Here is a 26860-nt window from a genome sequence, read left to right on the forward strand (position 1 = left end):
TTCCACCTCAGACACACTATACGCAAACATTTACAACACTTTCTTACACTTGCACACAGAATTTATTCTATACACAGACAGATTGGGTACACTTCTTCTGTCCTTGGGGCTGAATAGGGGACTAGTTACCCTTGCTGTCTGTCTCTGTAAACACTTACTCAACATCAGCATTCGCCGAGTAGCTGTTTTCCTGGAAAACGCACATCATCGGAAGTAAAGCGACCTTAAAAACCGTGATTTTTCTGAGTAGGAAAATAGTTTCCTATTTCCATGATTCACTTACGATGCTCCTTTGCTGCACCCATTTCAAACAAGACTTGTGATGTTTTTTGGTCAACAATGAGAGACATATGAGTCGTCTGTTGTCGATCTCTAAAATGGTTCAAATGGCTCTGAGCACTATGGGACTTAGCATCTGAGGTCATCAGTCTCCTAGAACTTAAAACTACTTAAACCTAACTAACCTAAGGATATCACACACATCCATGCCCGAGGCAGGATTCGAACCTGCGACCGTAGCGGTCGTGCGGTTCCAGACTGAAGCGCCTAGAACCGCTCGGTCACACCGGCCGGCCTAACAGAGGTTAGGTAATTAGTTACATGTTCAGTAAATCATACTGACGGTAAACGCTACGATGTGGAACGTTTCAACAGAAAAAAGAACACGTATTGAAAAAAGAGAAAACTAAAATATATTTAACTGGTTACATGCTGTTCATTTATAGGTTCTTCTGTGTGTGAGACTAATAATTTCTTTCTATTTAATAGTATCTTTGTGATATCCTCCTTGTATTCTGGTAACACATTTTGAAAAAACTCAAGATACCGTGTCCCAGTAAGACGGTTATCTAAAACAACTGGCGCTACGGTCGCAGGCTCGAATCCTGCCTCGGGCATGGATGTGTATGATGTCCTTAGGTTAGTTAGGTTTAAGTAGTTCTAAGTTCTAGGGGGCTGATGACCTCACACGTTAAGTCTCATAGTACTCAGAGCCATTTGAACCATAAAACATGTAAAATAGGAGCGAGAAGTTCCTCTCTTGTGGCCACTCTGCGCTTATAGACGTCGCTCTCCAACCATCCCCACAAACAGTAATCCAATGGGGTAATGGTTATCAATAATACCGCACCACACGCTGACTGAGAAACGTCGTTGAAAATTCGTTTCCACAGTAGCGTGCACATTTTCATTTGCCCATACATGAGAGTTGCGCGTGTTATGGATTCCGTTGCGGGTAAATGTTGACTCATCAGTGAACAGAATACGTGGAATTAATCGCTCATTGGCAATGATCCATTGATAGAATTCTTGCCGGGGGCAGCATCTCCTTCATGCAGATGTTTTAGACTCTGCCGATGAAAGGGATACAGACCGTACTTGTGTACTGTGCGTATTACTCGTGTTTGTGGAATACCAAGTTGGGCAGCAATTCTTCTAGTGCTACTAGTAGGGTGCGTTCCACTACTTGAAGAATGTTCTCAACGTCATTAAGAGGTTGTTGCACGGGACGTTCAGAGACGACATTTGCGCTGGGAAGCGTACCACGCTCACGCAATCCGTGAAACACCCCGCTATCTGGCACTCTGCGATTCGGAAATCGTTGTTGGTATTCTCTCACAGCAGCTCTTGAATTCCCATTGGACAAACCATAGACAAACACCGTGTCAGCATACTCTGCATGTGTGAAGATCCGTGGCATTTTCACTGCACAAAACTGTATTCGTTGTTGACGTACAATACTGTAGTACCGTGCACTTCGACGAACAATGTCGGACTGAGACATGAGGTAAACAACTGCACCATGCGCAAGTGAACTGCGTACTGACACGGTTAGTAAGCACAACGCTACACGCTTCCCGTTCCTAGTTGTTTTCATTGGTTTACCCGGAAACGGTTAAGAAAAGGGCACATGTTTATTAGGAGGTTTTTGTTCAGAATCACCACTAGTATCACCCCTCAAACCATATACGTCTCCTCCTGACTCTCATGGGTGTCTATGGGTGATGTGGCATTTTTTTCGATACTGCAAACACACTGAAATCTCTAAAATTAAAAGTGTAGCAACAGCCTTAGGCAGAGATTTGATATTGTTAACTGAATTCTTGTAATAGGAGTAAGAATTAAGATGATTGATCCAACAACGAGTTTGACCTTTCCGCTGATAGGCTGCAAAATGATAATTCGTTGAATATCAAAATCAGCAACAGCAATCAAACGAACTGTAGTTAATGTGGTGCTTATAATAAGAGAGGAGTTACCTTCAGTAATCTCTGCACGGCGTGGATATGAGGGTGGCTGTAGAATGGAACGAAGTTGGACGTGACTGTGACGCTGTTCGTCGCTCCAGAAGCTTCGTCGGCGTTGCAGCCTGCGGCGACGAGCAGGATGGAGAGCTGCAAAAGGAAGTCGCGAAATCTGGAGGTGCATATTAACGCTGTATCGCGAAGGTTTCTTTTAACTTAAATGACCCAAATATCGTACGTCTAAGGACACCAATTTCGTTTCAGATGTCTCGATTACGAGAAGACATTATGAGAACACAGTTCTTTATAGGAGAAAGTAATAAGTAAAAATATTACCAAAATTGGGATGCTCTAAACATTCTTTATCAGGTATCACCAGAATTTATTGTGACAGCGTTCTACATCTACATCTACATCTACATTTATACTCCGCAAGCCACCCAACGGTGTGTGGCAGAGGGCACTTTACGTGCCACTGTCATTACCTCCCTTTCCTGTTCCAGTCGCGTATGGTTCGCGGGAAGAACGACTGTCTGAAAGCCTCCGTGCGCGCTCTAATCTCTCTAATTTTACATTCGTGATCTCCTCGGGAGGTATAAGTAGGGGGAAGCAATATATTCGATACCTCATCCAGAAACGCACCCTCTCGAAACCTGGCGAGCAAGCTAAACCGCGATGCAGAGCGCCTCTCTTGCAGAGTCTGCCACTTGAGTTTATTAAACATCTCCGTAACGCTATCACGGTTACCAAATAACCCTGTGACGAAACGCGCCGCTCTTCTTTGGATCTTCTCTATCTCCTCCGTCAAACCGATCTGGTACGGATCCCACACTGATGAGCAATACTCAAGTATAGGTCGAACGAGTGTTTTGTAAGCCACCTCCTTTGTTGATGGACTACATTTTCTAAGCACTCTCCCAATGAATCTCAACCTGGTACCCGCTTTACCAACAATTAATTTTATATGATCATTCCACTTCAAATCGTTCCGCACGCATACTCCCAGATATTTTACAGAAGTAACTGCTACCAGTGTTTGTTCCGCTATCATATAATCATACAATAATGGATCCTTCTTTCTATGTATTCGCAATACATTACATTTGTCTATGTTAAGGGTCAGTTGCCACTCCCTGCACCAAGTGCCTATCCGCTGCAGATCTTCCTGCATTTCGCTACAATTTTCTAATGCTGCAACTTTTCTGTATACTACAGCATCATCCGCGAAAAGCCGCATGGAACTTCCGACACTATCTATCTATTCTATTCTATTTTTAAGTGCGCCGTTTTATTTAGGAGGACTTCAAATTCGATTATGTAAATCATACTTCGTATATACAACGGAGAGGAGTTTCTGGGCTGTGGAACAAAGTCAGAGCTGGACATTTTATTTAAGCACAACACAACAGAGTGATTTAGTTTAGAAATATTATAACATAAAAGATTATATCCTCTTACAAGGAAAAAGAAGGTTACATCATTTTAACATTAGTTTAGAGAATTGATAGTCTGCAATGGATTACAATGAGGAAGTCAGTAGAAAGCTATTTCATTAACTCTTAAATTGCCCTATGTTTCTCACAAGAAATGTAATAGACTGTCACAAGTAGTTGAAAACACATGTACCCATGGATCTGATTGCTTGGTAAATCAACATTAGAATTCTGATGGATTTGTGGGAGACTTTTAGTTCTGGTGTCAGAATTGATTTTTGCGGTAACAAATTCCTGTCCAATACTAGATTTAGTTATTAATCAACACAAAGTAATCAGTTGGTTATCAGTGAAAAAGTAAGTCACAGGTGGTGCTGCGAACTATATGTAGATATTTTTATATAAACCATTATACATGCTTTTCATTAACCGTCCTCAATTAATATTATTTTATGATCACCACGACGACACAACGCTACAAATTCGTCACAGATCTAGCAAGACACAAATGGGAATATATTTAAACTTGCCTGTGGCTCTTCTGTATGAACCCATATCATAACCATCTCACGACAAAATTTGTTTTATTTGGAGCTTTGGCGTGTGCATGTAAATGTGGAGAGGAGATGTGCTTTCTACTTGTGTGTCCACTGAATTCGCTAATTTCAGTTATACATGGTTTTATCCTTAATGTTTCCACATCAACACTGTGTTTCTTTTGGTCTAATGTTAGCTTTAGGTCTGTTATGACTTTCGCAAGACCGAAAACTGGTTACTGACTCTAGCAATACGTTCATAACGTATTGGGAAACGGCAGTTCGTTTACGTGTGAGGATACTAGTACAGCGTATACTATAACTTTGATGACACTTGCCCTGAAGTTTGTTAAAAGATAATGGCCAGCTACATAAAAGGACGGTGAAAATTTGTTGGATTTCTGAAACAATATCAGAGGAATGCTGAGGTTCATGAACTGACAGGGAACAGATGCAGAACATTTCTCGAAAGTCTACTTACAGTCTATGAAAAACCAAGTTCCAATGCGTAATCTACTAATATCCTGCGGTCTCTCATACATTTCTAGCGTATGGATTGTGCAAATAAGATTTTAATACAGACACAGGGCCGCAACAGTCATTTTACCTGTGATTCATCCGTGGAAACAATGGGAAGGAAATGTAATGTACGGTAAAATGGAAATTGCCTTCTGCGATATACTTCACAATAGCTGCAATTGAAGAATCTATGCTATCGCCAGATGTAGCATGTTTATGCAAGGATACTCATATTAAAACACACATCTGTGTAGATGTGAAACATTGTAGTGATAAAGTGTGATATAGCATTAAAATGAGACTTCGTTAATGTCGACGTCATTACAATGGATGGCAACCAACAAGACGCCCCCTATCGGTGATATCGATCGTGGAGGTGGTGCTGCCAATAGCGTGGAGTCAGCTCCCTTTCTAATATTCCCTTGATACCAAATTTTAAAGAACATATGCGACTTTACTTTTTTTGAGAAGCAAATCACGTTAAATTTCGTAGCATTAAAAGTAGATGTCTTAAAATTTTAATTATTTTCAGTTCAGTATGGCAAAAATTTTTTCACTACTGTTACTCTATATTTACGTTCTATGATAAATAAATATATGTAAAAATAACAGAGACTTGACGATAACTGTTTTCATCTTATGTCAGTGAACTGTTTTTGACGTAACAAATTTAGTTTGTCAGCGATCTGACTGATTAATCTACTTAATCCACATGATGATGAATCATGATTCTCGTACAGTCAGGAAAACCTTGTGAATTTTTAACTTCTGAACTATTTATTAAACAAAACTTTTACAGGTTGGCTTACCACATTTGTCCAGAAGCAGCCTCTCTTCTCACAAGCCATGTGTAACCCGCCTCGTACAGGCTTACTGTTTTTGCTATATTGATGGCTCTGGAACAAAAGAATGCGATATGGTAGTAGTATCTTAAACGAAAGAAGGAGCTGATCTTGAAAGCACCCCAAAAACCCAATTAAACATGAAAATTATAACAAAAACGTATTCTAATTTATGAACTATAAGTGGATATATATACTTGTATTTTCCAAAGATCGCATAAAGAATTTCAAAACTGCATAGCGTGCATTTCACTGTTGACAGCCGTCTCAATTGGTCAGTGTGTCGGCTGTGATTAAAAATGGAGAAAACCGAGTTTCGTGCTGTGATTGAACATATTCATTTGAACGATTGGACTGCCGCACAAATCAAAACATAACTGGATGAAGTTCAAGCAGACTCTGAACCATCTTTGAAGACTATTTACTTTTGGATTCATGAATTTAAACGTGGTGGTAAAAGCATCGAAGGCGAAGCAGACTGCGACTGTCCAATTGAGGTCCCCACAACGGAAACTATCGACAAAATCCGTGATATGGTAATGCAAGACCGGCGAATGAAAATTAGTGAAATTACTAAGACTGTAGACGTCTCAACTGAGCGAGTGCATAATAATCTTCATGGAGAAATGTTTACGAAGAAGCTTTGTGCGAGGTGGGTGCCACGATTGCTCACAGTCGACCAAAAGAGTATCCAGAACAACGTTTCAACACAATGTCTGGAGATGTTAGATCACAACCCGCAAGGGTTTTTGCGCCGATTTGTGGCTGTTGACGAAACCTAGATCTATCATTTTACATCATGGTCAAAACGGCAATCAAAACAATGGACAAAGGGTGGTGAAAATGCACCGAAGGAAGAAAAGACCATTTCGTCAGCTCGTAAGGTGATTAACACTGTTTTTTGGGATTCCCAACCTCATACATTACTTCGCAAAACGCGGAACCACAACTGGGCCCTGTTATGCTTCATTACTGGATCGTCTAAAACTTGCGTTGGCTGAAAAATGATCAAGGCCCACTATGGTAATGCACCATCTCACACATCAGCGATAACAATAGTGAAAGAACATAAATTGGGTTCTGAATTGGTTTTGTTCATACGACTTAGCCCCAAGCGATTTGTTTCTGATCCCTACCTTTAAACTTGGCTTGCTGGGAAGAAATTTTCATCAAACGAGGAAGTGATAGTTGCAGTTAACGAGTATTTTGCAGATTTTGACAGAATCTATTTTTCCGATGGGACGGAAAAGCTGAAGGATCGCTGCACCAAATGTATATCCCTCAAAGGAGACTATGTCGAAAAGTAAGGTGAGCTGTTTACGAAAGAAACATTTTTTCTTGCTTTTTTTTACCAGACTTCTCAAATCATCTTCGTACAAGTCAATCGTCTAATTAATTAGTTCAAATGGCTCTGAGCACTATGGGACTTAACTTCTGAGGTCATCAGTCCCCTAGAACTTAGAACAACTTAAACCTAACTAACCTAAGGACATCACACACATCCATGCCCGAGGCAGGATTCGAACCTGCGACCGTAGTGGTCGCGCGGTTCCAGACTGTAGCGCCTACCGCTCGGCCACTCTGGCCAGCAATTAATTAGTTCAATACACATTTTCACGTGATAGTGTTTGCGCAACGCTATCTTGCAAGCAGTACACTACATTACTAGATACTGATAGAAGTGGTACATAAGTAAGCTCGTTGAATTATAAGGGTGAGGATTGTGTCTAGAATACCACTCGATCGCATAAACTGATCTAAATCATTCAATGAGATTTTTTTTTTTTTTTTTTTTTTTGTGAGTCTGGATTCATGTTCAGACGGAGCAAGTCTACATAATCTCTTAAATCTTTTTAGGCGACCTTGGAGCATCTTAAGCATTCCATCCGCATCCAATTGAGTTATTGTTTCGTCCCTGACGACCTCGATATCAGTGATACGATGGATCTAACTTCCCAGTTTTCAATAACTGAATAAACTGTACTGAACTGTTAACGTAAATGGTAAAGGTGAAAGCGGTTGGCAGACAATTACAACGTGACAACTGAGTGAATTGATAATAAATTTTCTTGGCCACTACTGTAAGACGACTATGAAAACAAATGCTGTTAAATTATGGAAGGTTTAAGTTAACTTGAATAAGTCTGAAACACAATAGCTACACTACTGGACATTGAAATTGCTACACCAAGAAAAATGCACATGATAAACGGGTATTCATCGGACAAATATATTATACTAGATCTGACATGAGATTACATTTTCACGCAGTTTGGGTGCATAGATCCTGAGAAATCAGTACCCAGAACAACCACCTCCGGCCGTAATAACAGTCTTGATACACCTGGGCATTGAGTCAGAGCTTGGATGGCGTATACAGGTACAGCTTCCCACGCAGCTTCAACACGATACCACAGTTCATCAAGAGTGGTGACTGGCGTATTGTGACGAGCCAGTTGCTCCGTCGCCATTGACCAGACGTTTTCAATTGGTGAGAGATCTGGAGAATGTGCTGGCCAGAGCAGCAGTCGAACATTTTCTGTATCCAGAAAGGCCCGTACAGGACCTGCAACATGTGGTCGTGCATTATCCTGCTGAAATGTAGGGTCTCGCAGGGATCGAATGAAGGGTAGAGCCACGGGTCGTAACGCATCTGAAATCTAACGTCCACTATTCAAAGTGCCGTCAATGCGAACAAGACGTGACCGAGACATGTAACCAATGGCACCCCATACCCGCCGGGTGATACGCCAGTATGGCGATGACGAATACACGCTTCCAATGTGCGTTCACCGCGATGTCCCCAAACAAGGATGCGACCGTCATGATGCTGTAAACAGAACCTGGATTCATTCGAAAAAATGACTTTTTCCCATTCGTGCACCCAGGTTCGTCGTTGAGTACACCATCGCAGGCGCTCCTGTCTGTGATGCAGCGTCAAGGGTAACCGCAGCCATGGTCTCCGAGCTGATACTCCTTGCTGCAGCAAACGTCGTCGAACTGTTCGTGCAGATGGTTGTTGTCTTGCAAACGTCCCGATCTGTTGACTCAGGGATCGAGACGTGGCTGCACGATCCGTTACAGCCATACGGATAAGATGCCTGTTATCTCGACTGCTAGTGATACGAGGCCGTTTGGTTCCAGCACGGCGTTTCGTATTACCCTCCTGAACCCACCGATTCCATATTCTGCTATCAGTCATTGGATCTCGATCAACGCGAGCAGTAATGTCGTGATACGATAAACCGCAATCGCGATAGGCTACAATTCGACCTTTATCAAAGTCGAAAACGTGATGGTACGCATTTCTCCTCCTTACACGAGGCATCACAACAACGTTTCACCAGGCAACGCCGGTCAACTGCTGTTTGTGTATGAGAAATCGGTTGGAAACTTTCCTCATGTTAGCACGTTGTAGGTGTCGCCTCTGGTGCCAACCCTGTGTTAATGCTCTGAAAGGCTTATCATTTGCATATGACAGCATCTTCTTCCTGTCGGTTAAATTTCGCGTCTGTAGCACGTCATCTTCGTGGTGTAGCAATTTTAATGGCCAGGTGTGTATGTCTTGTGGAAAAGCTTCTGCAGAGAGGGAATTGTCACAATGGTAAAATGTCATCCAGGCTGAAGGCAGCTTAGTTAATTTCGTCTGTCGCTCAAGAGGAATATCGAGATGTTATCTTCATCTGCAAATACAGTCATATACCGTTGGATTAGTATATTAAGTTGATTAATAATACGAACGGCACAACCTGACACAAAACATCTTTTCCAGAAACAAGGTGTACCACGTATACATATACTTTTTTGTGTTTTATCTGCATATTATAAATCGTTTCTTGTCAGCAGACGACCTTATCACTAGTATCTGTTACTGTTCACTTCCTTATCAACAGGTTATTTTTGTATACTGATTTAACGATTGATTCTTATTTTGACCTCGCACCTGCAGTAGTCTACCATTCCCGCCCTTGACGAGACATTGTAATATCTTGCCCGTAGTAGGCGCGAATTGGTTAGCAGGCGCTCTTTTGGCATCTCTGTAAAACTTATGTACATGAAGCCGAATTTCGCCTCATTTTGCCGTACCTCATAGGCAGAACTTCTCTGTAACATCTGTCTCTTTCGTCTGCGAGGGTCTTAAACACTGAGACGTCTAGTGGAGTGAGACAGAGCGTTGCTGTTGTTTTAAAGGGAAAGCATGAAGGTGGAAGGAGTATATAGAGGGTCTATACAAGAGTGACGTACTTGAGGGCAATATTATGGAAAAGGAAGAGGACGTAGGTGAAGATGAACTGGGAGATACGATACTGCATGAAGAATTTGACAGAGCAGTGAAAGATCTAAGTCGAAACAAGGCCCCAGAAGTAGGCAACATTCCATTAGAACTACCGACAGCCTTGGGAGAGCCAGCCTTGACAAAACTCTACCGTCTGGTGAGCAAGATGTATGAGACAGGCGAAATACCCTCCGACTTCAGGAAGAATATAATTCCAATCCCAAAGAAAGCAGGTGTTGACAGGTGTGAAAATTACCGAGCTATCAGTTTAATAAGTCATAGCTGCAAAATACTAATACGAATTCTTCACAGACGAATGGGAAAACTGGTAGAAGCCGACGTCGGGGAAGATCAGTTTGGATTCCGTATAAATATTGGAACACGGGAGGCAATACTGACCCTACGACTTATATTAGAAGATAGATTAAGGAAAGGCAAACCTACGTTTCTAGCATTTGTAGACTTAGAGAAAGCTTTTGACAATGTTGACTGGAATACTCTCTTTCAAATTTTGAAGGTGGCAGGGTTCAAATACAGGGAGCGAAAGGCTAATTACAATTTGTACACAAACCAGATGCCTGTTATAAGAGTCGAGGGGCACGAAAGGGAAGCAGTGGTTGGGAAGGGAGTGAGACAGGCTTGTAGACTCTCTCCGATGTTATTCAATCTGTATATTGAGCAAGTAGTAAAGGAAACAAAGGGAAAAATTTGCAGTAGGAATTAAAATCCATGGAGAAGAAATAAAAACTTTGAGGTTTGCCGATAACATTGTAATTCTGTCAGAGACAGCAAAGGACCTGGAAGAGCAGTTGAACGGAATGAACAGTGTCTTGAAAGGAGGCTATATGATGAACACAATCAAAGCAAAACGAGAGTAGTGGAATGAAGTCTAACTAAATCATGTGATGCTGAGAGTATTAGATTAGGAAATAAGACACTTAAAATAGTAGATGAGTTTTGCTATTTGGGGAGCAAAATAACTGATGATGGTCGAAGTAGGGAGGATATAAAATGTTGACTGGCAATGGCAGAAAAGCGTTTTGAAGAAGAGAAATTCGTTAACATCGAGTACAGATTTAAGTGTCAGGCAGTCTTTTCTCAAAGTATTTGTATGGAGTGTAGCCATGTAAGGATTTGAACCGTAGACGATAAATAGTTTAGACAAGAAGATAATAGAAGCTTTCGAAATGTGGTGCTACAGAAGAATGTTGAAAATTAGATGGGTAGATCATGGAGCTAATGAGGAGGTACTGAATAGAATTCAGGAGAAGAGGAATTTGTGGCAGAACTTGACGAGAAGAAGGGATCGGTTGGTGAGACATGTTCTGAGGCATCAAGGGATCACCAATTTAGTATTGGTGGGCGGTGTAGACTTTAAAAATCGTAGAGGGTGACCAAGAGATGAATACACTAAGCATATTCAAAAGGATGTAGGGTGCAGTAGCTACTTGTAAATGAAGAAGCTTCCACAGGATAGAGTAGCATGGAGAGCTGCATCAAATCAGTCTCTGGACTGAAGACCACAACAACAATAACAGCTGAATCTCTCCCTTCTTTAGATTCCACACAGAAATTCTGAGTGTAGTCTCCTCTACATCTCGAAATGATACGCCGGCCAGCGTAATTATCATTTACGTGACAGGGAAGATCTGCCCACGGTGTCTATACAAGCGGCCAACTACAAGAAGTCACCTGACAATTCCTCTTTACTGTCGGGGCTCCTTTTAACGCTGCAAATAAAGGTCGAGGGCCATAGTATTCATCTGCGTCGACCAACGTACGAATACAGATTTAGCTGTTAGCTCCTCAAAAACTGTGCCCAGTGATACGGTAGCCTGGTTGTGCCACGTCTGTCAGTGTGACTACGGATTCGTCCGTCTTCTTCACGGGTGTGTTGCCCTATGATACGACAGCGCAGCTACACTATGAAGTGTCAGCCAGCATTACAGACTAGATTGTGTCTGTATCCGCAACTGTCATTTGTGTTACGACTGTCCTGTTACATTTTTGAAAAGTTTTTGTGAGTATTTCTGTTCAACAAATAAATAACGTGTTGCACGCTAACGGAAACAGTGAGAAGGCTTACAGCCTGACACACTGCTTTACTGATCCGAACATTCAGAAGTTTATTCATAAAGAAAGAGAAGCTAAAGGGTAACATCACCAGGGCAACTGACACTGTTTCGGTGAGAACCGCAAGGACAGTAGCTACAACATCAAAAACACCATCACCCCTCAGCGCCATCGCATTTTCCTCCACCAACAGTCTTATTGAAATCTCAAAGAAATGGAAAGTCTTACAGCAATAATTGAAGAGTCATTTTCGGGCCCTTGGGAAACCCTCACCAGATCAACAACGTTTTTGTCAATTTTTATATTTTTACCCTAATCGTCCCCTGACAAGTTACACTTATTGTGGACGTTGGACGCACAAGACGACTCCAGTGCTTTGCCTTTGTAAGAAATTTGTGACTTGTTGACAACGTATGTTGCGCGGAAAGTCATTGCTGTGTTAAAAATCACACAGTGGAAGAAGTTACCGACGCGGAAGTGAAAAGCCTCATTTGAGAGGGTTTAGCTGTCAATTCCATTTTTGTTTGTACTAACCGCCAATGTCGGAAATCCTAAGCATGTACAACGATACGTTCCGGATAGTAGCAGGTCAGCAACTGGAAGCAGTTAATTCCATAACTTATCTGGGAGTAGGCATTAGGAGTGATTTAAAATGAAATTACCATATAAAATTAATCGTCGGTAAAGCAGATGCCAGACTGTGATTCATTGGAAGAATCCTAAGGAAATTCAGTCCGAAAATAAGGGAAGTAGGTTACAGTACACTTGTTCGCCCACTGCTTGAATACTGCTCACCGGTGTGGGATTCGTACCAGATAGGGCTGATAGAAGACATACAGAAGATCCAACGGAGAGCAGCGCGCTTCGTTACAGGATCGTTTAGTAATCGCGAAAGCGTTACGGAGATGATACATAAACTCCAGTGGAAGACTCTGCACGAGAGACGCTTAGTACGGGCTTTTGTTGAAGTTTCGAGAACATACCTTCACCGAGGAGTCAAGCAGTATATTGCTCCCTCCTACGTATATCTCGCGAAGAGACCATGAGGATAAAATCAGAGAGATTAGAGCCCACACAGAGGCATAACGACAATCTTTCATTCCATGAACAATACGAGACTGGAATAGAAGGGAGAACCAATGGAGGTACTCAAGGTACCCTCCGCCACACACCGTCAGGTGGCTTGCGGAGTATGGATGTAGATGGATGTAGATGTAGATCGAGAGGTAAGGGCAGCAGCTTTAAAAATTTTCTATCAGTGGATCCCCTCTTTAAAAATTGTCCCACAACTTTTCGCCCCAATTTGATGCAGTACTTCATCATTAATTATCCAGTCCACCTGTTTAATTTTCAGCATTCTTCTGCAGCTCCACATTTCAAAAGCGTCTATAGTCACCTTGTCCTGTCTATTTGCTTGCACATTTCAGTTCCATGAGAGACACTACAGATAAATACTTTCAGAAAAGACTCCTTAACTCTTAAACTTATATCTGATGTTAACAAATTTATCTTTTTAGTAACACTTTTCTTGCCATTGCTGGTCTGCATTTTGCATACTTACCACTTCGGATTTTTTTGAGTCATCAGTCTTCTGACTAGTTTGATGCGGTCCGCCACGAATTCCTCTCCTGTGCCAAACTTTTCGTCTCAGAACGGCACCTGCAACCTACATCCTCCGCCAAACTTTTCGTCTCAGAACGGCACCTGCAACCTACATCCCCCATTATTTGCTGGACGTATTCCAGTCTCGGTCTTCGTCTTCGGTTTTTACCCTCTAGAGCTCCCTCTGGTACCACAGAAGTTATTCCCTGATGTCTTGACAAATGTACTATAACATGGCCCTTTTTATTGTCAGTGATTTCCATATATTCCTTTCCTCGCCGCTTCTGCGGAGAATCTCCCAAATTCCTTATGTTATCAGTCCACCTAATTTTCAACATTCTTCTGCAGTACCACCACATTTCAAATGCTTGGATTCTCTTCCGGTTTTCCCACCGTCCATATTTCACTACCATACAATACTGTGTTCCGAACGTACAGCCGGCCGCGGTGGTCTAGCGGTTCTAGGCGCGCAGTCCGGAACCGCGCGGCTGCTACGGTCGCAGGTTCGAATCCTGCCTCGGGCATGGATGTGTGTGATGTCCTTAGGTTAGTTAGGTTTAAGTAGTTCTAAGTTCTAGGGGACTGATGACCACAGATGTTAAGTCCCATAGTGCTCAGAGCCATTTGAACCGAACGTACATTCTCAGAAATTTCTTCCTCAAATTGAGTCCTTATGTTTGATACTAGTAGACTTCTTTTTGTCTGGAACGTCCTTTTTGCCAGTGGTAGTCTGCTTTTTATGTCCTATTTGCTTCGTCCATGAGGGGTATTTCGCTGTCCTCAAATTGAGTCCTTATGTTTGATACTAGTAGACTTCTTTTTGTCTGGAACGTCCTTTTTGCCAGTGGTAGTCTGCTTTTTATGTCCTATTTGCTTCGTCCATCAGGGGTATTTCGCTGTCTAGGGAGCAGAATTCATTAACTTCATCTAAATGGTGCTCCCCAATTCTGATCTTGAGTTTCTCGCTTTGTCATTTCTGTTGCATCTCATTACTTTCACCTTTCATAGAATTTCTCTCAAAGCATATTCTGCACCCATCAGACTGTTCATTCCTTTCAACCGATGCTGTGTCCGCCCCCGGTGGCTGAGTGGTCAGCGCGACAGGCTATCAAGTCGGAGATTTTCCTCGCTCAGGAACTTGGTGTTGTGTTGTCCTAAATTTCATCATTTCATCCCCATCGACGCGCAAGTCGCCGAAGTGGCGTCAAGTCAAAAGACACACGGCGAACGGTCGACCCGACGGGAGGCCCTAGTCACACGACATTTACATTTAACAGATCATGTAATTCTTCTTCACTTTCACTGATCATAGCAATGTCACAGCGAATCTTATCATTCATATCCTTTCACCTTGATTTTTAATCGAACTCTTCAACCTTTCTTCTATTTCTGTCTTTGCTTCTTCGTCTATCATTGAATAGGAGGAGCGAAAGATTACAGCCCCGTCTTTTAATCCAAGCACTTCGTTCTTAGTCTTCCAGTCTCATTGTTCCCTCTTAGTTTTTGTGCATAATGTATATTACCCGTCTTCCCTATAGCTTACCCTTATTTTTCTTAGAATTTCGAACAGCTGGCAACATTTTACACTGTCTCAAGGTTTTTCCAGGTCGACAAAAACTACAAATATACCTTGACTTTTCTTCAATATTGCTTCCATTATCAAGCGAAATGTCAGAATTGCCTCGCTGGTGCCTTCACCTTTCCGAAAGGCAAACTAATCGTCATCTAACAGATCCTCAATTTTCTTTTCCATTGTTCTGTATATTATTGTTGTCAGCAACTTGGATGCATGAGTTGTTAGCCTGATTCTCCGATTATTCTTGCCCTTGTCGCTATCTCTTCCCTGTCAACTCCTGTTTCTCCTTCTATCACGTCAACAGACAATTTCTCCCCCTTAAGACGCCTGCGATGTACTCCTTCTACCTATCCGCTCTCTCCTCTGCATTCAACAGTGGAGTACCCACTGCACACTTTATATTGCCGTCCATGCCTTCACTTTTCGATATGCTGTGTCAGTCCTTCCGACAATCATTTCTTTTTCGATTTTTTTAACACTTTTCATGCAGCCATTTCACCTTAGCTTCCCTACACTTCCTATTTATTTCCTTCGTAAATGACTTTATTTATGTATTTCTGAATTTCCATGAGCATTTTTGTACTTCCTTCTTTTGTCGAATATCGACTTCGGATGTCGTCAACTATTTTTCTACCCATTAGTAAAACTCATGTGATTCTTTTAGTCTCTCATTTACTAATCTCACTCCCTCAGCATCACCTGATTTGATTTGACGAGATTCCATCATCCTTGTTTTAATTGTTTTAATTTTCATTCAACTGAATTTCCAAGTCCTTCTCTGAAAGAAAATACAACGTCATCGTCGAACCTCAATTTTTTAAAAAATTTCTTATGACTGAATTTTAATTCTCCTTTCAAATTTCTCCTTGGTTTCCTTTATTGTTTGTTCATTGTACAGACTGGATAACATGGAGGATAGGCTATAAATATGTCTCACTACCTTCTCAACTACAGTTTCTCTTTCTTGTTCTTTGACTCCGATAAATTCAGACTGGTTGTTCGAGAAGTCGTAGATAACATTTCGCTCCCTGTAATTGATCTCTGCTACCTTGAGAATTCCAAATGGTGTACTCCAGTCACCAGTGTCAATAGATTTGTCTAAATTTACAAATGTTGCTAACTTAGGTTAGCCCTTTTTATACCTTTCTTCTGAGGTATTTCGTATAGTCAGTATTTCCTCGCGAGTTTCAGAACCCAGACTGATCTTTCGCAAGGTCGGCTTCTACAGATGCTTCCATTTTTCTGTAAATAAATCGTGTTAACACTTTGCAACCATGATTTCTTAAACTGTTTCGAGCTGACAATTACTTTGCAAATTTCATGAGTGTCTCACAGGTGGGCATTGTGCACTTTTTTCTTATTTGTTCGTCAATGATTGTCAGAACTTGAAGTTTCGCATCGTAGATTACTAATTTATAATTGTTGGCAGTTTCTTGATGAAGCGAAGATTAAAAAGAGGTATCTGTCATTTTGTAATTTGGTAGCAGTCGCTCCTAATTCTGCATCTACATCTACATCGAATGAACAATTAATTGCTTGGTAGAAAGTTCATAGAACCACTTTCAATCTATTTCTCGACCGTTTCAGTCTCGAATAGTAGGTGCAGAAAATGAACACCAAAATCCTTTTGTGCGAGCTGTGATTTCCCTTATTTTATTACGATGGCCATCTTAACTCCTGTAAGTGGGAGTCAACAAAATATTTTATGAGTGCCACCCTACCTCCCGTACCATATCCATGACACACTCTCTCCTATTTTGCCATAATACAAATAGAGCTGGCGTACTTAGAACTTTTTCGATGTACTCCGTCAATCACGTCTGGTAAGGATGCCATACTGTACAGCAACACTTCACTAAGGGACGGACAAATGTAGCGTAGAAAGTCCCTTCAATAGAGTAACTGCATATTCTAAATCTTCTTTCTACAAAACAGCGTCTTTGGTTCGCCTTCCAAACAACATTTTCTGTTTGATGGTCCCAATTTAAATTGTTCTTAAATGTAATCCATCGGTATTTACACTGCCTGAGAGAAAAAGTGAAGCATCCAGGTTAATGCACGATACTCAAGATCGAAAAAATGCCTTTTAAGCCACTTCTGTTGTGGATGAATTACATTTCCTTAGGATTCTTCTTCTGAATCTCAGTCTCACATCTGCTTTTCCTACTATTTGTAATATGTGGTCATTCCACTTAAGATTGCTCTGGATGGATACTCATAGATATTTTACTGTGGGTTCTGTTTCCCAAAGTTTGCCATCAATAGTCTACTCGTCAAGTAGTGGCTTTCTTTCCCAATGTGTGTGCAGTATGTTACATTTATTTAAGTTCAGTGTGCACGGTCCAAGAACAGACCCCTGTGCCCCCCCCCCCCCCCCGTACCCTCACCGAACTCTACACGACGGCTGTGAGATTTAAATTCTTCCATATTTCTTGATGGGGGAGGGCAACCTTGTGCTTCCTACTTTCCAGGCATTAAGTGAACAATTGCTGAGCTTTTGCTCTAAACCCATAATGTTACAGTTTATGCAGAAGTATTGCATGGTCCACACAATCAAACGCTTTTGTTAAGTCAAAGAAAATAGCTACTGTCTCTGTGGACATCCCTTTGCCGGCCGCAGTGACCGAGAGGTTCTAGGCGCTTCAGTCTGGAACCGCGCGACCGGTACGGTCGCAGGTTCGAATCCTGCCTCGGGCATGGATGTGTGTGATGTCCTTAGGTTAGTTAGGTTTAAGTAGTTCTAAGTTCTAGGGGACTGATGACCTCAGATCTTAAGTCCCATAGTGCTGAGAGCCATTTTTGACATCCCTTTCATGCAACCAAACTGCGATTCTGACAGTAAATTATCTGTACTGAGATGAGTAACTGCTCACCTATAAATAGCTTCCTCAAAAACTTTTGAAAACATTGGCAGCAGAGAAGATGGCCGGTAAATCTCTACATTATCTCTTTCACCATTTTTATAAAGCAGTTTCACTAACGAATACTTGAATCCGTACGGAAACTGACCTCACGTAAAAGACACATTACATATGTGACTGAGTATGGAACTAAGGTATGGCAGACTGGTCTTCATAATTCTACTTGAAATTTCATCATATCCATGGAATTATTTACTCTTTCATCAGGCAACAACTGATTCACTATCATCTCTGCTTGCTTTTATAGCTACACGAGATTTAATTGCCTCGGAACAGCAGCTTTGAAAAGTTCTGTGTATTTGCCTGTACCAATAAAATTTTAATTTAAATTGCTGGCTGTTGACAAGAAGTGATTATTAAATTTTTGTACAAATATAATATCACTAATAGTTTAATTTCTCAAAGAAAGGAGGTAAATATGTTCAGCACCCACATTCTGCCCTGATATCTCTTTCACAATTGACAATGTAGATAAAATTTTGCTCTGCGAGCTTTCTGATCTCTTGGTTCAATATTTTGTTAGTTAAAACATTGATACAAATAGATCAATAATTTACGAAATTCACATCCAGATGTGTAATCTACGATTAAAATGCTATTTTCTAATAGACATATGAATCACATTTAGTGTAGTTTTAATTTTGACATTTTTGTAATGATTTTCGTTTTTGTATGTGTTTAGCTATTCTATCTCCATGTCAGACCAGTTGAATCAATATATTATATAAGTGATTTTCATGCAAACAAAACCAGAAATCTGTAAGGGTTGGATCATGTTGGAAAACTGGCTTTCATTGTCGCTGGAAATCGTATAAATATCGAATTGATTCATAAGACACTACAAGCCATCAGATTTAAAGTAGCTGAATGTGGGCAGTTTGTGAGCAGTTTTGGAGTGTTGAGTTAGGCGAATGATTCTGAATTTTCGATTTTATTTAATATATTGGTAACACTAACTAAACGAGGCGTTAGTGGCGCAAGATTTTTTGAATCTTTTACTCATCTGTAACACACGAACATAACTCAAAGTTTTGTTCGTCGTTTATAAAACTAAGATCAACTCAAACGTAAAAATGTATCCAGGGACCTGCAACATTAGATAGTCAACCACCACAAGGGAAGTAGACGATGGTTGTAATTATACTTTCGCGACTTGAGCCAGTGTAGACGGAAAAGTATTTACGATATGAGTATTCAAATTTATAGGAATTATGTTGAGACAGTGCTTTGCTTATTTGCTTTGTTAGTAGTGTTGGTGTTATGACTTGTCGTTGGGTGGTGGTACTGGTACGGTGACGTAGGGTTCAAATACGTGCATTAGTGTGCATTACAATCACACATAGTCATCACTGCTTTGGACAAAGCGAACTGCGCTTTATTCATAAAGCTGTTTTACCAAAATAACAGCAGTAGTGCTGCTGCTAGTATCGACGTATTACGGGAATATGGAGAGGTTCGCTTTCCGTCTGGGGTTGAAGAACATGTTTCGGAAGTTTGAATTAACTAACGATTTGGGAATTGCTCCTGGGAGAGGACGACAGCCAATTGCGACAAAAATTATTGAAGAAGTTGCTGTTGCCGTGATTGAGAATGTTGGGCGCAATGTGCGATCTCCAAGTAGTGCACGAGCTATATCATGACAGCTGAACATTCCATGGTCCAGTATCATCTGAGATGTTTTGGGCAGCAGTAGAGCAATCTCTAGTGCGGTTCCAGGCTGTCGTGGATGCAAATGGTCGTCACTCTGAGCAACATAGCTACCCAATTAACAAATGTTACCCTCCCAGCCGGCCGCTGTGGCCGAGTGGTTCTAGGCGCTTTAGTCCGGAACCGCGCTGCTGCTACGGTCGCAGGTTCGAATCCTGCCTCGGGCATGGCTGTGTGTGATGTCCTTAGGTTACTTAGGTTTAAGTAGTTCTAAGTCTAGGGGACTGATGACCTCAGATGTTAAGTCCCATAGAGCTCAGAGCCATTTGAACCATTTTTACCCTCTCACGTCGAAATTAAAATATGTTTCTTTTAATGGTTTATTCCTTATCTCTCTGCAGCATGTTTTTACAAATGTCTCCAGAAAGTTTCATTGTACTACGATCACTAGCGTTTTATGGGAGCCCTCTCAAGTTCTGAAAGTTTAATTCAAATCACTCTGTATATATCCGGTAGTAGTGAATTTGAGAAACTGCTGGTGGGTGCTCTTTTTTTTTTTTCAACTAAACAACAAAGTGTAGGAAGATCTCACCACGTCTAAAATATTCTCACCATAAATAGATCTACATGACCACTTTCGTCGTTTTAATAGTTCTGTTGTATGCTCCTCCCAAATGAATTTAGTTTTACAGCAACATCCCTCCTTGCAGAGTTCACAACCCGTTTTGAGGCGGACAAGCTAACTGCCTCTGAAATCCTGCTGTCGGGGCTGGAATATTGCGTAACAACATGATGAAAGATCCCAGTCAGCAGAGTGACGAGGTAAATTTCCTCATGTCGCGCAACTCGTTCCCCTACATGACCAAAGGCAGAGCCCTGTCACAACAAAACTGGAAAGAGTCACTATAAATTCTATCGCAGAAGATACTACCTGTATCTTATCTTGTCTTGGACTACTACAGACACTGACACATATTCCACGCAAGTCGACAGTCACATGTGGGTCACCGAGCGAGGTGGCGCAGTGGTTAGCACACTGGACTCGAATTTGGGAGGACGAAGGTTCAATCCCGCGTCCGGCCATCCTGATTTAGGTTTTCCGTGATTTCCCTAAATCGATCCAGGCAAATGCCGGGATGGTACCTTTGAAAGGGCACGGCCGACTTCCTTCCCCATCCTTCCCTCATCCGATGAGACCGATGCCCTCGCTGTTTGGTCTCTTCCCCCCCCCCCCCCCCCCAAACAAACAACAACAACATGTGGGTCAATTAACTTCGTCTTCGTTTAGCCACCTCATCCGCAATATCCCGATCTACGAGTTGCTGCTATATATGATGATTCTCGGGCTAGCTTGATAATAAATTCAAGTGGGAGGAGCACACCACAGAACTGCTGAAGTGTCTTAACAAATCTCTACTTCCTATGCGAATTGTGTCAGCCACAGGGGATATAAAAATGAAAAAGCTGGCATACTATGCTTACTTTCATTCCATAATGTCATATGCGATTATTTTTTGGGGTAATTCATCAAGCCAAGCTAAAGTTTTCCGGGCACAAAAACGTGCAGTAAGAGTTATATGTGGTGTGAACTCAAGAACATCCTGCAGAAGCCTGTTTAGGGAGCTAGGGATACTAACTACTGCTTCCCAATATATCTATTCCTTAATGAAATTTGTCATTAAAAATATATCACTTTTTCAAACCAAATCAAACCAACAGCTCAATTCATGGAATCAATACTAGAAATAAGAATAATCTTCACAAAGATACAAAGTCACTTAGTCTTGTACAAAAAGGTGTGCATTATTGAGGAACACACGTTTTCAATAACTTGCCAGCAGCCATAAAAAACTTAACTACCAATGAAATTCAGTTTAAGAGAAGCATAAAGGATTTATTGGTGGCCAACTCCTTCTACTCCATTGATGAATTTCTCAGTAAAACCAACTGATATATATATAACTTTTGCACAATTTCAGTGCAGTAATGTGTTCATTGTAAATAAGTATTATAGTAGTTGTATTACACGTTTATTACATTATAAATAAATAAAAAACGTTTTTATTTTAAATTCAGTGCATCAGTATTTGTAAAATGACTCTTTCATATAGTGCTCATTAAAAACTGACGATCATTCCACTTGGGACCTGTGGAATGATACAGAAGCTTATTTGTTTTAGTTTTAAATATTTGTCATGTATTGTTGTTTTTCTGACATGTTCTACATCCTGGAGGACCTCCTCACTTCGGATCAATTGGAATGAAAGTAAATCTAATCCAATCTAATCTAGAGTCGGAGTCACTAAGAGGGAGCCACTTCCAGTGTAACTTGGATTCGAAGCCTGTGTGTCAGCACCGAGCGGGGCAGTGCAGTGGTTAGCACACTGGACTCGTATTCGGGAGGACGACGGCCGTCCTGATTTATATTTTCCGTGATTTACTTCAATCGCTTAAGGCAAATGCGGGGATGGTTCCTTCGAAAGCGCATGGCCGATTTCTTTCCCCATCCTACCATAATCCGAGCTTCTGGTCCGTCTCTAATGACCTCGTTGTCGACGGGACGTTAAACACTAATCTCTTCCTCCTGTGTGCCAGCATGCCCCGCGTCTGCCCGACCACCGGAGCGGCACATACACATTGCTGCCCGCTAACTTCTGCGACGCCATCAGCCGCTCTCACTTTGCTGGGCTCTCCTGCCCGGCGTCCACGTGCTGCCATAGCTAAACACGCCGTATTTTGCTGTACTGAGGTAGGTAGTCATTGCTGGCTGGGGTGAGGGGGGGGGGGGGGGGAGGGTCGACACACGCCTTCGAGTCACTGCCATCAATCACTGTACGACTGTTTTACTGAATAAAGAATATATTTTCTAATTGAACTCTTCTGATTCCATGACCGTCGTGCTATGCAACCCAACGTTCTGCACACACCATCCTGGGTTAGAGACGACCATCCTGGCAATTAATGGTTTCCGCCGCCCCAACACTATACACAAATTGTGTTGTTCAGCCTTTTTTACCTTTCAAAATGCAGTATCACCACACTCTCAAAGATTGCATTTACAGTATGTTCCCTCACACTCCTCCATTTTCCTGCATTTATTCATTTCTGTATGTCTTATCGATATTGCTTAAGTTCCTTATATATCGGGTGATCAAAAAGTCAGTATAAATTTGAAAACTGAATAAGTCACGGAATAATGTAGACAGAGAGGTACAAATTGACACACATGCTTGGAATGACATGGGGTTTTATTAGAACCAAAAAAATACAAAACTTCAAAAAATGTCCGACACATGGCGCTTCATCTGATCAGAATAGCAATAATTGGCATAATAAAGTAAGACAAAGCAAAGATGATATTCTTTCCAGGAAATGCTCAATATGTCCACCATCATTCCTCAACAATAGCTGCAGTCGAGGAATAATGTTGTGAACAGCACTGTAAAGCATGTCCGGAGTTATGGTGAGGCATTGGCGTCGGATGTTGTCTTTCAGCATCCCTACCGATGTCGGTCGATCACGATACACTTGCGACTTCAGGTAGCCCCAAAGCCAATAAGAGCAAGGACTGAGGTCTGGGGACCTGGGAGGCCAAGCATGACGAAAGTGGCGGCTGAACACACGATCATCAACAAACGACGCGCGCAAGAGGTCTTTCACGCGTCTAGGAATATGGGATGGAGCGCCATCCTGCATAAACATTGTAGGTTCCAGCAGGTGTTTATCAGCCAGGCTGGGGATGATGCGATTCTGTAACATGTCGGCGTACCTCTCACCCGTCACGGTAGCAGTTACAAAACCAGAATCACGCATTTCCTCGAAGAAAAAAGGCCCGATAACGGTAGATGTGGTAAATCCAACCCATACCGTGACTTTCTCGTCGTGCAATGGAGTTTCCACGACAGTTCTAGGATTTTCGGTAGCCCAAATTCTGCAGTTGTGGGCGTTGACAGACCCTCTGAGCGTGAAATGAGCTTCATCGGTCCCCAACACGTTACTCAACCAATCGTCATCTTCGCCATCTTTTGAAACGCCCACACCGCAAATGCCCTCCGCTTCACTAAATCGCTCTCATTACAGCTCCTTTTATACACGATTGTCATGCGCAGTCACTAACGTTTTGCTGTCGAACGCCATCTGTCGGACATTTTGTGAACTTTGTTTTTGGCTCTAATAAAACCCCATGTCATTCCAAGCATGTGTGTCAATTTTTACCTCTCTATCTACATTATTCCGTGGTTTATTAAGTTTTCAAATTTATACTGACTTTTTGATCACCCGGTATCATGTAGTTACATTGATAAATCTTTCTTCTTTTAATTGGTTTGTGTATCACTCTCCATGTTTTATACCTCTTGAAGTAGCCCTGTCAAGTACTGATTTTATTTTATTAGTTTTGTTTATTATTAGAAACTTATGTAGGCATGCTGTTCCTGCTTTGTGTTAAAGTTTTTTTCTGTCTACTCCGTTTTTATTTTTATTTATTTAATGTTCAAATTTTTTACTTTTAAATTGCATTACCACCACACTGTCAAAGATGTTACTTACTGTACGTTTCTGCTTCAATGTAGCCATGTAACTTCTCTTCCAATGTTGTTTACTGACATTGTAACTTCTTTGGTGACAATACTCAGTAAATGTCTGAGGAGGGCCTTGCAAGCCGAAAACCGGTTAACACAATAAAAGTAATACTGCAGAACAAACGCAAACTAGTGCTTTTTATTTATTACTAGTCTTTCCCTTAAATGAAGACATTACTCCATCTGGAGCGGTTTAGGTGGCGCAGAGCTCGTACTAGTCAGTGATGTGTCGCTCCATCGCTGACGTAGGTCATAACAGTGAAGTGCTGTGTGTGTACCATTCGGTTGTGTGGAAACAGCGTAGTAAGATGGGTCGACATGGAGAAGTGACAGAAAGGCAGATACCGTGTTTGGACGTGTCATGACCGTACCGTGAATGAAGTTTCCTTTGTCCTACGATGTATCAACGAGGATTGTCCAGCGAGTCTACAAAGGATGCTGTACCATCCACAGCCATACAACACCGCGCAATAACAGTGATCGTAAAAAGATCATAACCTTCCCTCAGTGACCGGAGATTGGTGTCCAGCGTTGTCAAACGGAATTTCTTCTGTCAGTGAATGCAGGTCCATCTCAAACAGTTCCCGACCAAACGTTGCGAAGGGAACTTCATGCAATGGACATTTAGAGTCCGGTGTCTCGCAAAAGGCCTTTGATCATAACGGCGCATAAAGCTGCAGGTCTTCACCGGGCCAAACAATACATAAACTGAACAGTAGCTGACTGGAAACGTGTACTGCGGTCCGACGAGTCGCGATTTTGCGTCATTCCAAATTTCAGGTACACTCTCTGCAATATGAGTGTTTAACCCGCAATGTGTGGAAGGCGTAGCTCAGGTCACAGACGATTCTATGATGTTTTGGGGATGTTTTTCGTACCATGACTTGCGCTCATTTATGCAGGTTAACGTGAACATCACACCACATGTTTAGTCAACATCCTCGGCGACCAAATGTTGGCTTTTCTTCTACATTTTCACAGGGCAGGTTTGACGAATACTCATGCATCCTGTCGCACCTCGATTTGCCCACTAAATCACCTAATTTAAACCCCACAGATAAGGTGTGGAACTACACTTGTAAGCAGCCTGTTTATGTGTTTGTATGTTGGCAGCGCTATGTAGCGCTCTGCATTAATCTCTGACAGCGCTGTGCGCACTCTGTAAGAAACTGTGGCTGGTTGGACTCGAAGTTGGAAGTTAACAGTCAGCAGTGATGGAAGTTGGAGGTGAACAGCCAGCAGTGATGGAAGTTCGGAGTGAGTAGCCAGCAGTGATGGAGGTTAGAGGTTTGAAGTGTTGGCGCGAGTGGACGATCTGAACGTGTGTCCTTCATGGAAATTTAATGATTATATAATTTTTGGAACTGGATGTCAAGGACGATTATATAATTTTTGAACTGGTTGTCACATTATTAAGGTAAGTACATTGTTTGGTCTGCAACAAAATCTTTCCTTTGCTAACCACTTGCCCATTAGTAGCTAGAGCCTTCAGTAGTTAGAATCTTTAATTCAGCTGGCAGTATTGGTGCTTGTGGCATTGCTGTAGTTCGTGTAATGAAGATTTTTGTGAGGTAAGTGAGTTATGAAATGTATAGGTTATTGTTAGGATTTCCTCTAATTCAGGGACATTCTTTTGTATTAATTATTTGAAGTCAGATTTTCAATTTTAAAGCAATCAGATCGCGTTATCCTTGAATATTGTGAATAATTAATCAATAGGAAAAGTTTGAGTTCTGTTTGCACAGCAAATTCTGTAGGTCAGTGTTGAAATGATAAAATAGCAAAGAGACAGTACGTTCAATTTCACTCACCAGGTTAAGAACATTGAGTAAGCATTCAACAGTTTAAGTAGCCTCTCCCCGATGCTATTCAATCTCTATATTGAGCAAACAGTAAAGGAAAGAAAAGAAAAGTTCGGAGTAGGTATTAAAATCCATGGAGAAGAAATAAAAACTTTGAGGTTCGCCGATGACATTGTAATTCTGTCAGAGACAGCAAAGGACTTGGAGGAGCAGTTGAACGGAATGGACAGTGTCTTGAAAGGAGGGTATAAGATGAACATCAACAAAAGCAAAACGAGGATAATGGAATGTAGTCGAATTAAGTCGAGTGATGCTGAGGGAATTAGATTAGGAAATGACACACTTAAAGAAGTAAAGGAGGTTTGCTATTTGGGGAGCAAAATAACTGATGATGGTCGTAGTAGAGAGGATATAAAATGTATACTGGCAATGGCAAGGAAAGCGTTTCTGAAGAAGAGAAATTTGTTAACATCGAGTACTGATTTAACTGTCAGGAAGTCGTTTCTGAAAGTATTTGTACGGAGTGTAGCCATGTATGGAAGTGAAACATGGACGATAAATAGTTTAGACAAGAAGAGAATAGAAGCTTTCGAAATGTGGTGCTACAGAAGAATGCTGAAGATTAGATGGGTAGATCACATAACTAATGAGAAGGTATTGAACAGAATTGGGGAGAAGAGGAGTTTGTGGCACAACTTGACTAGAAGAAGGGACCGGTTGGTAGGACATGTTCTGAGGCATCAAGGGATCACCAGTTTAGTACTGGAGGGCAGCGTGGAGGGTAAAAATCGTAGAGGGAGACCAACAGAT

General features: G+C 41.6%; 1 protein-coding gene across 1 annotated transcript in view; it reads right to left on the bottom strand.

Annotated features, from left to right (window-relative positions):
* Positions 1 to 26860, bottom strand: part of LOC126470787 (palmitoleoyl-protein carboxylesterase NOTUM) — a 338465-nt gene that overhangs the window by 231571 nt on the left and 80034 nt on the right. Inside the window, exons 2-3 of the mRNA XM_050098797.1 lie at positions 5541 to 5627; positions 2259 to 2393 (exon numbers count right to left, since the gene is read on the bottom strand). Coding sequence (XP_049954754.1) covers positions 2259 to 2393; positions 5541 to 5627 — 222 coding nt within the window. The remainder of the gene's footprint in view (positions 1 to 2258; positions 2394 to 5540; positions 5628 to 26860) is intronic.

This window comes from Schistocerca serialis, chromosome 3, assembly GCF_023864345.2.
Source record: "Schistocerca serialis cubense isolate TAMUIC-IGC-003099 chromosome 3, iqSchSeri2.2, whole genome shotgun sequence".
Classification (NCBI taxonomy): Eukaryota; Metazoa; Arthropoda; class Insecta; order Orthoptera; family Acrididae; genus Schistocerca; species Schistocerca serialis.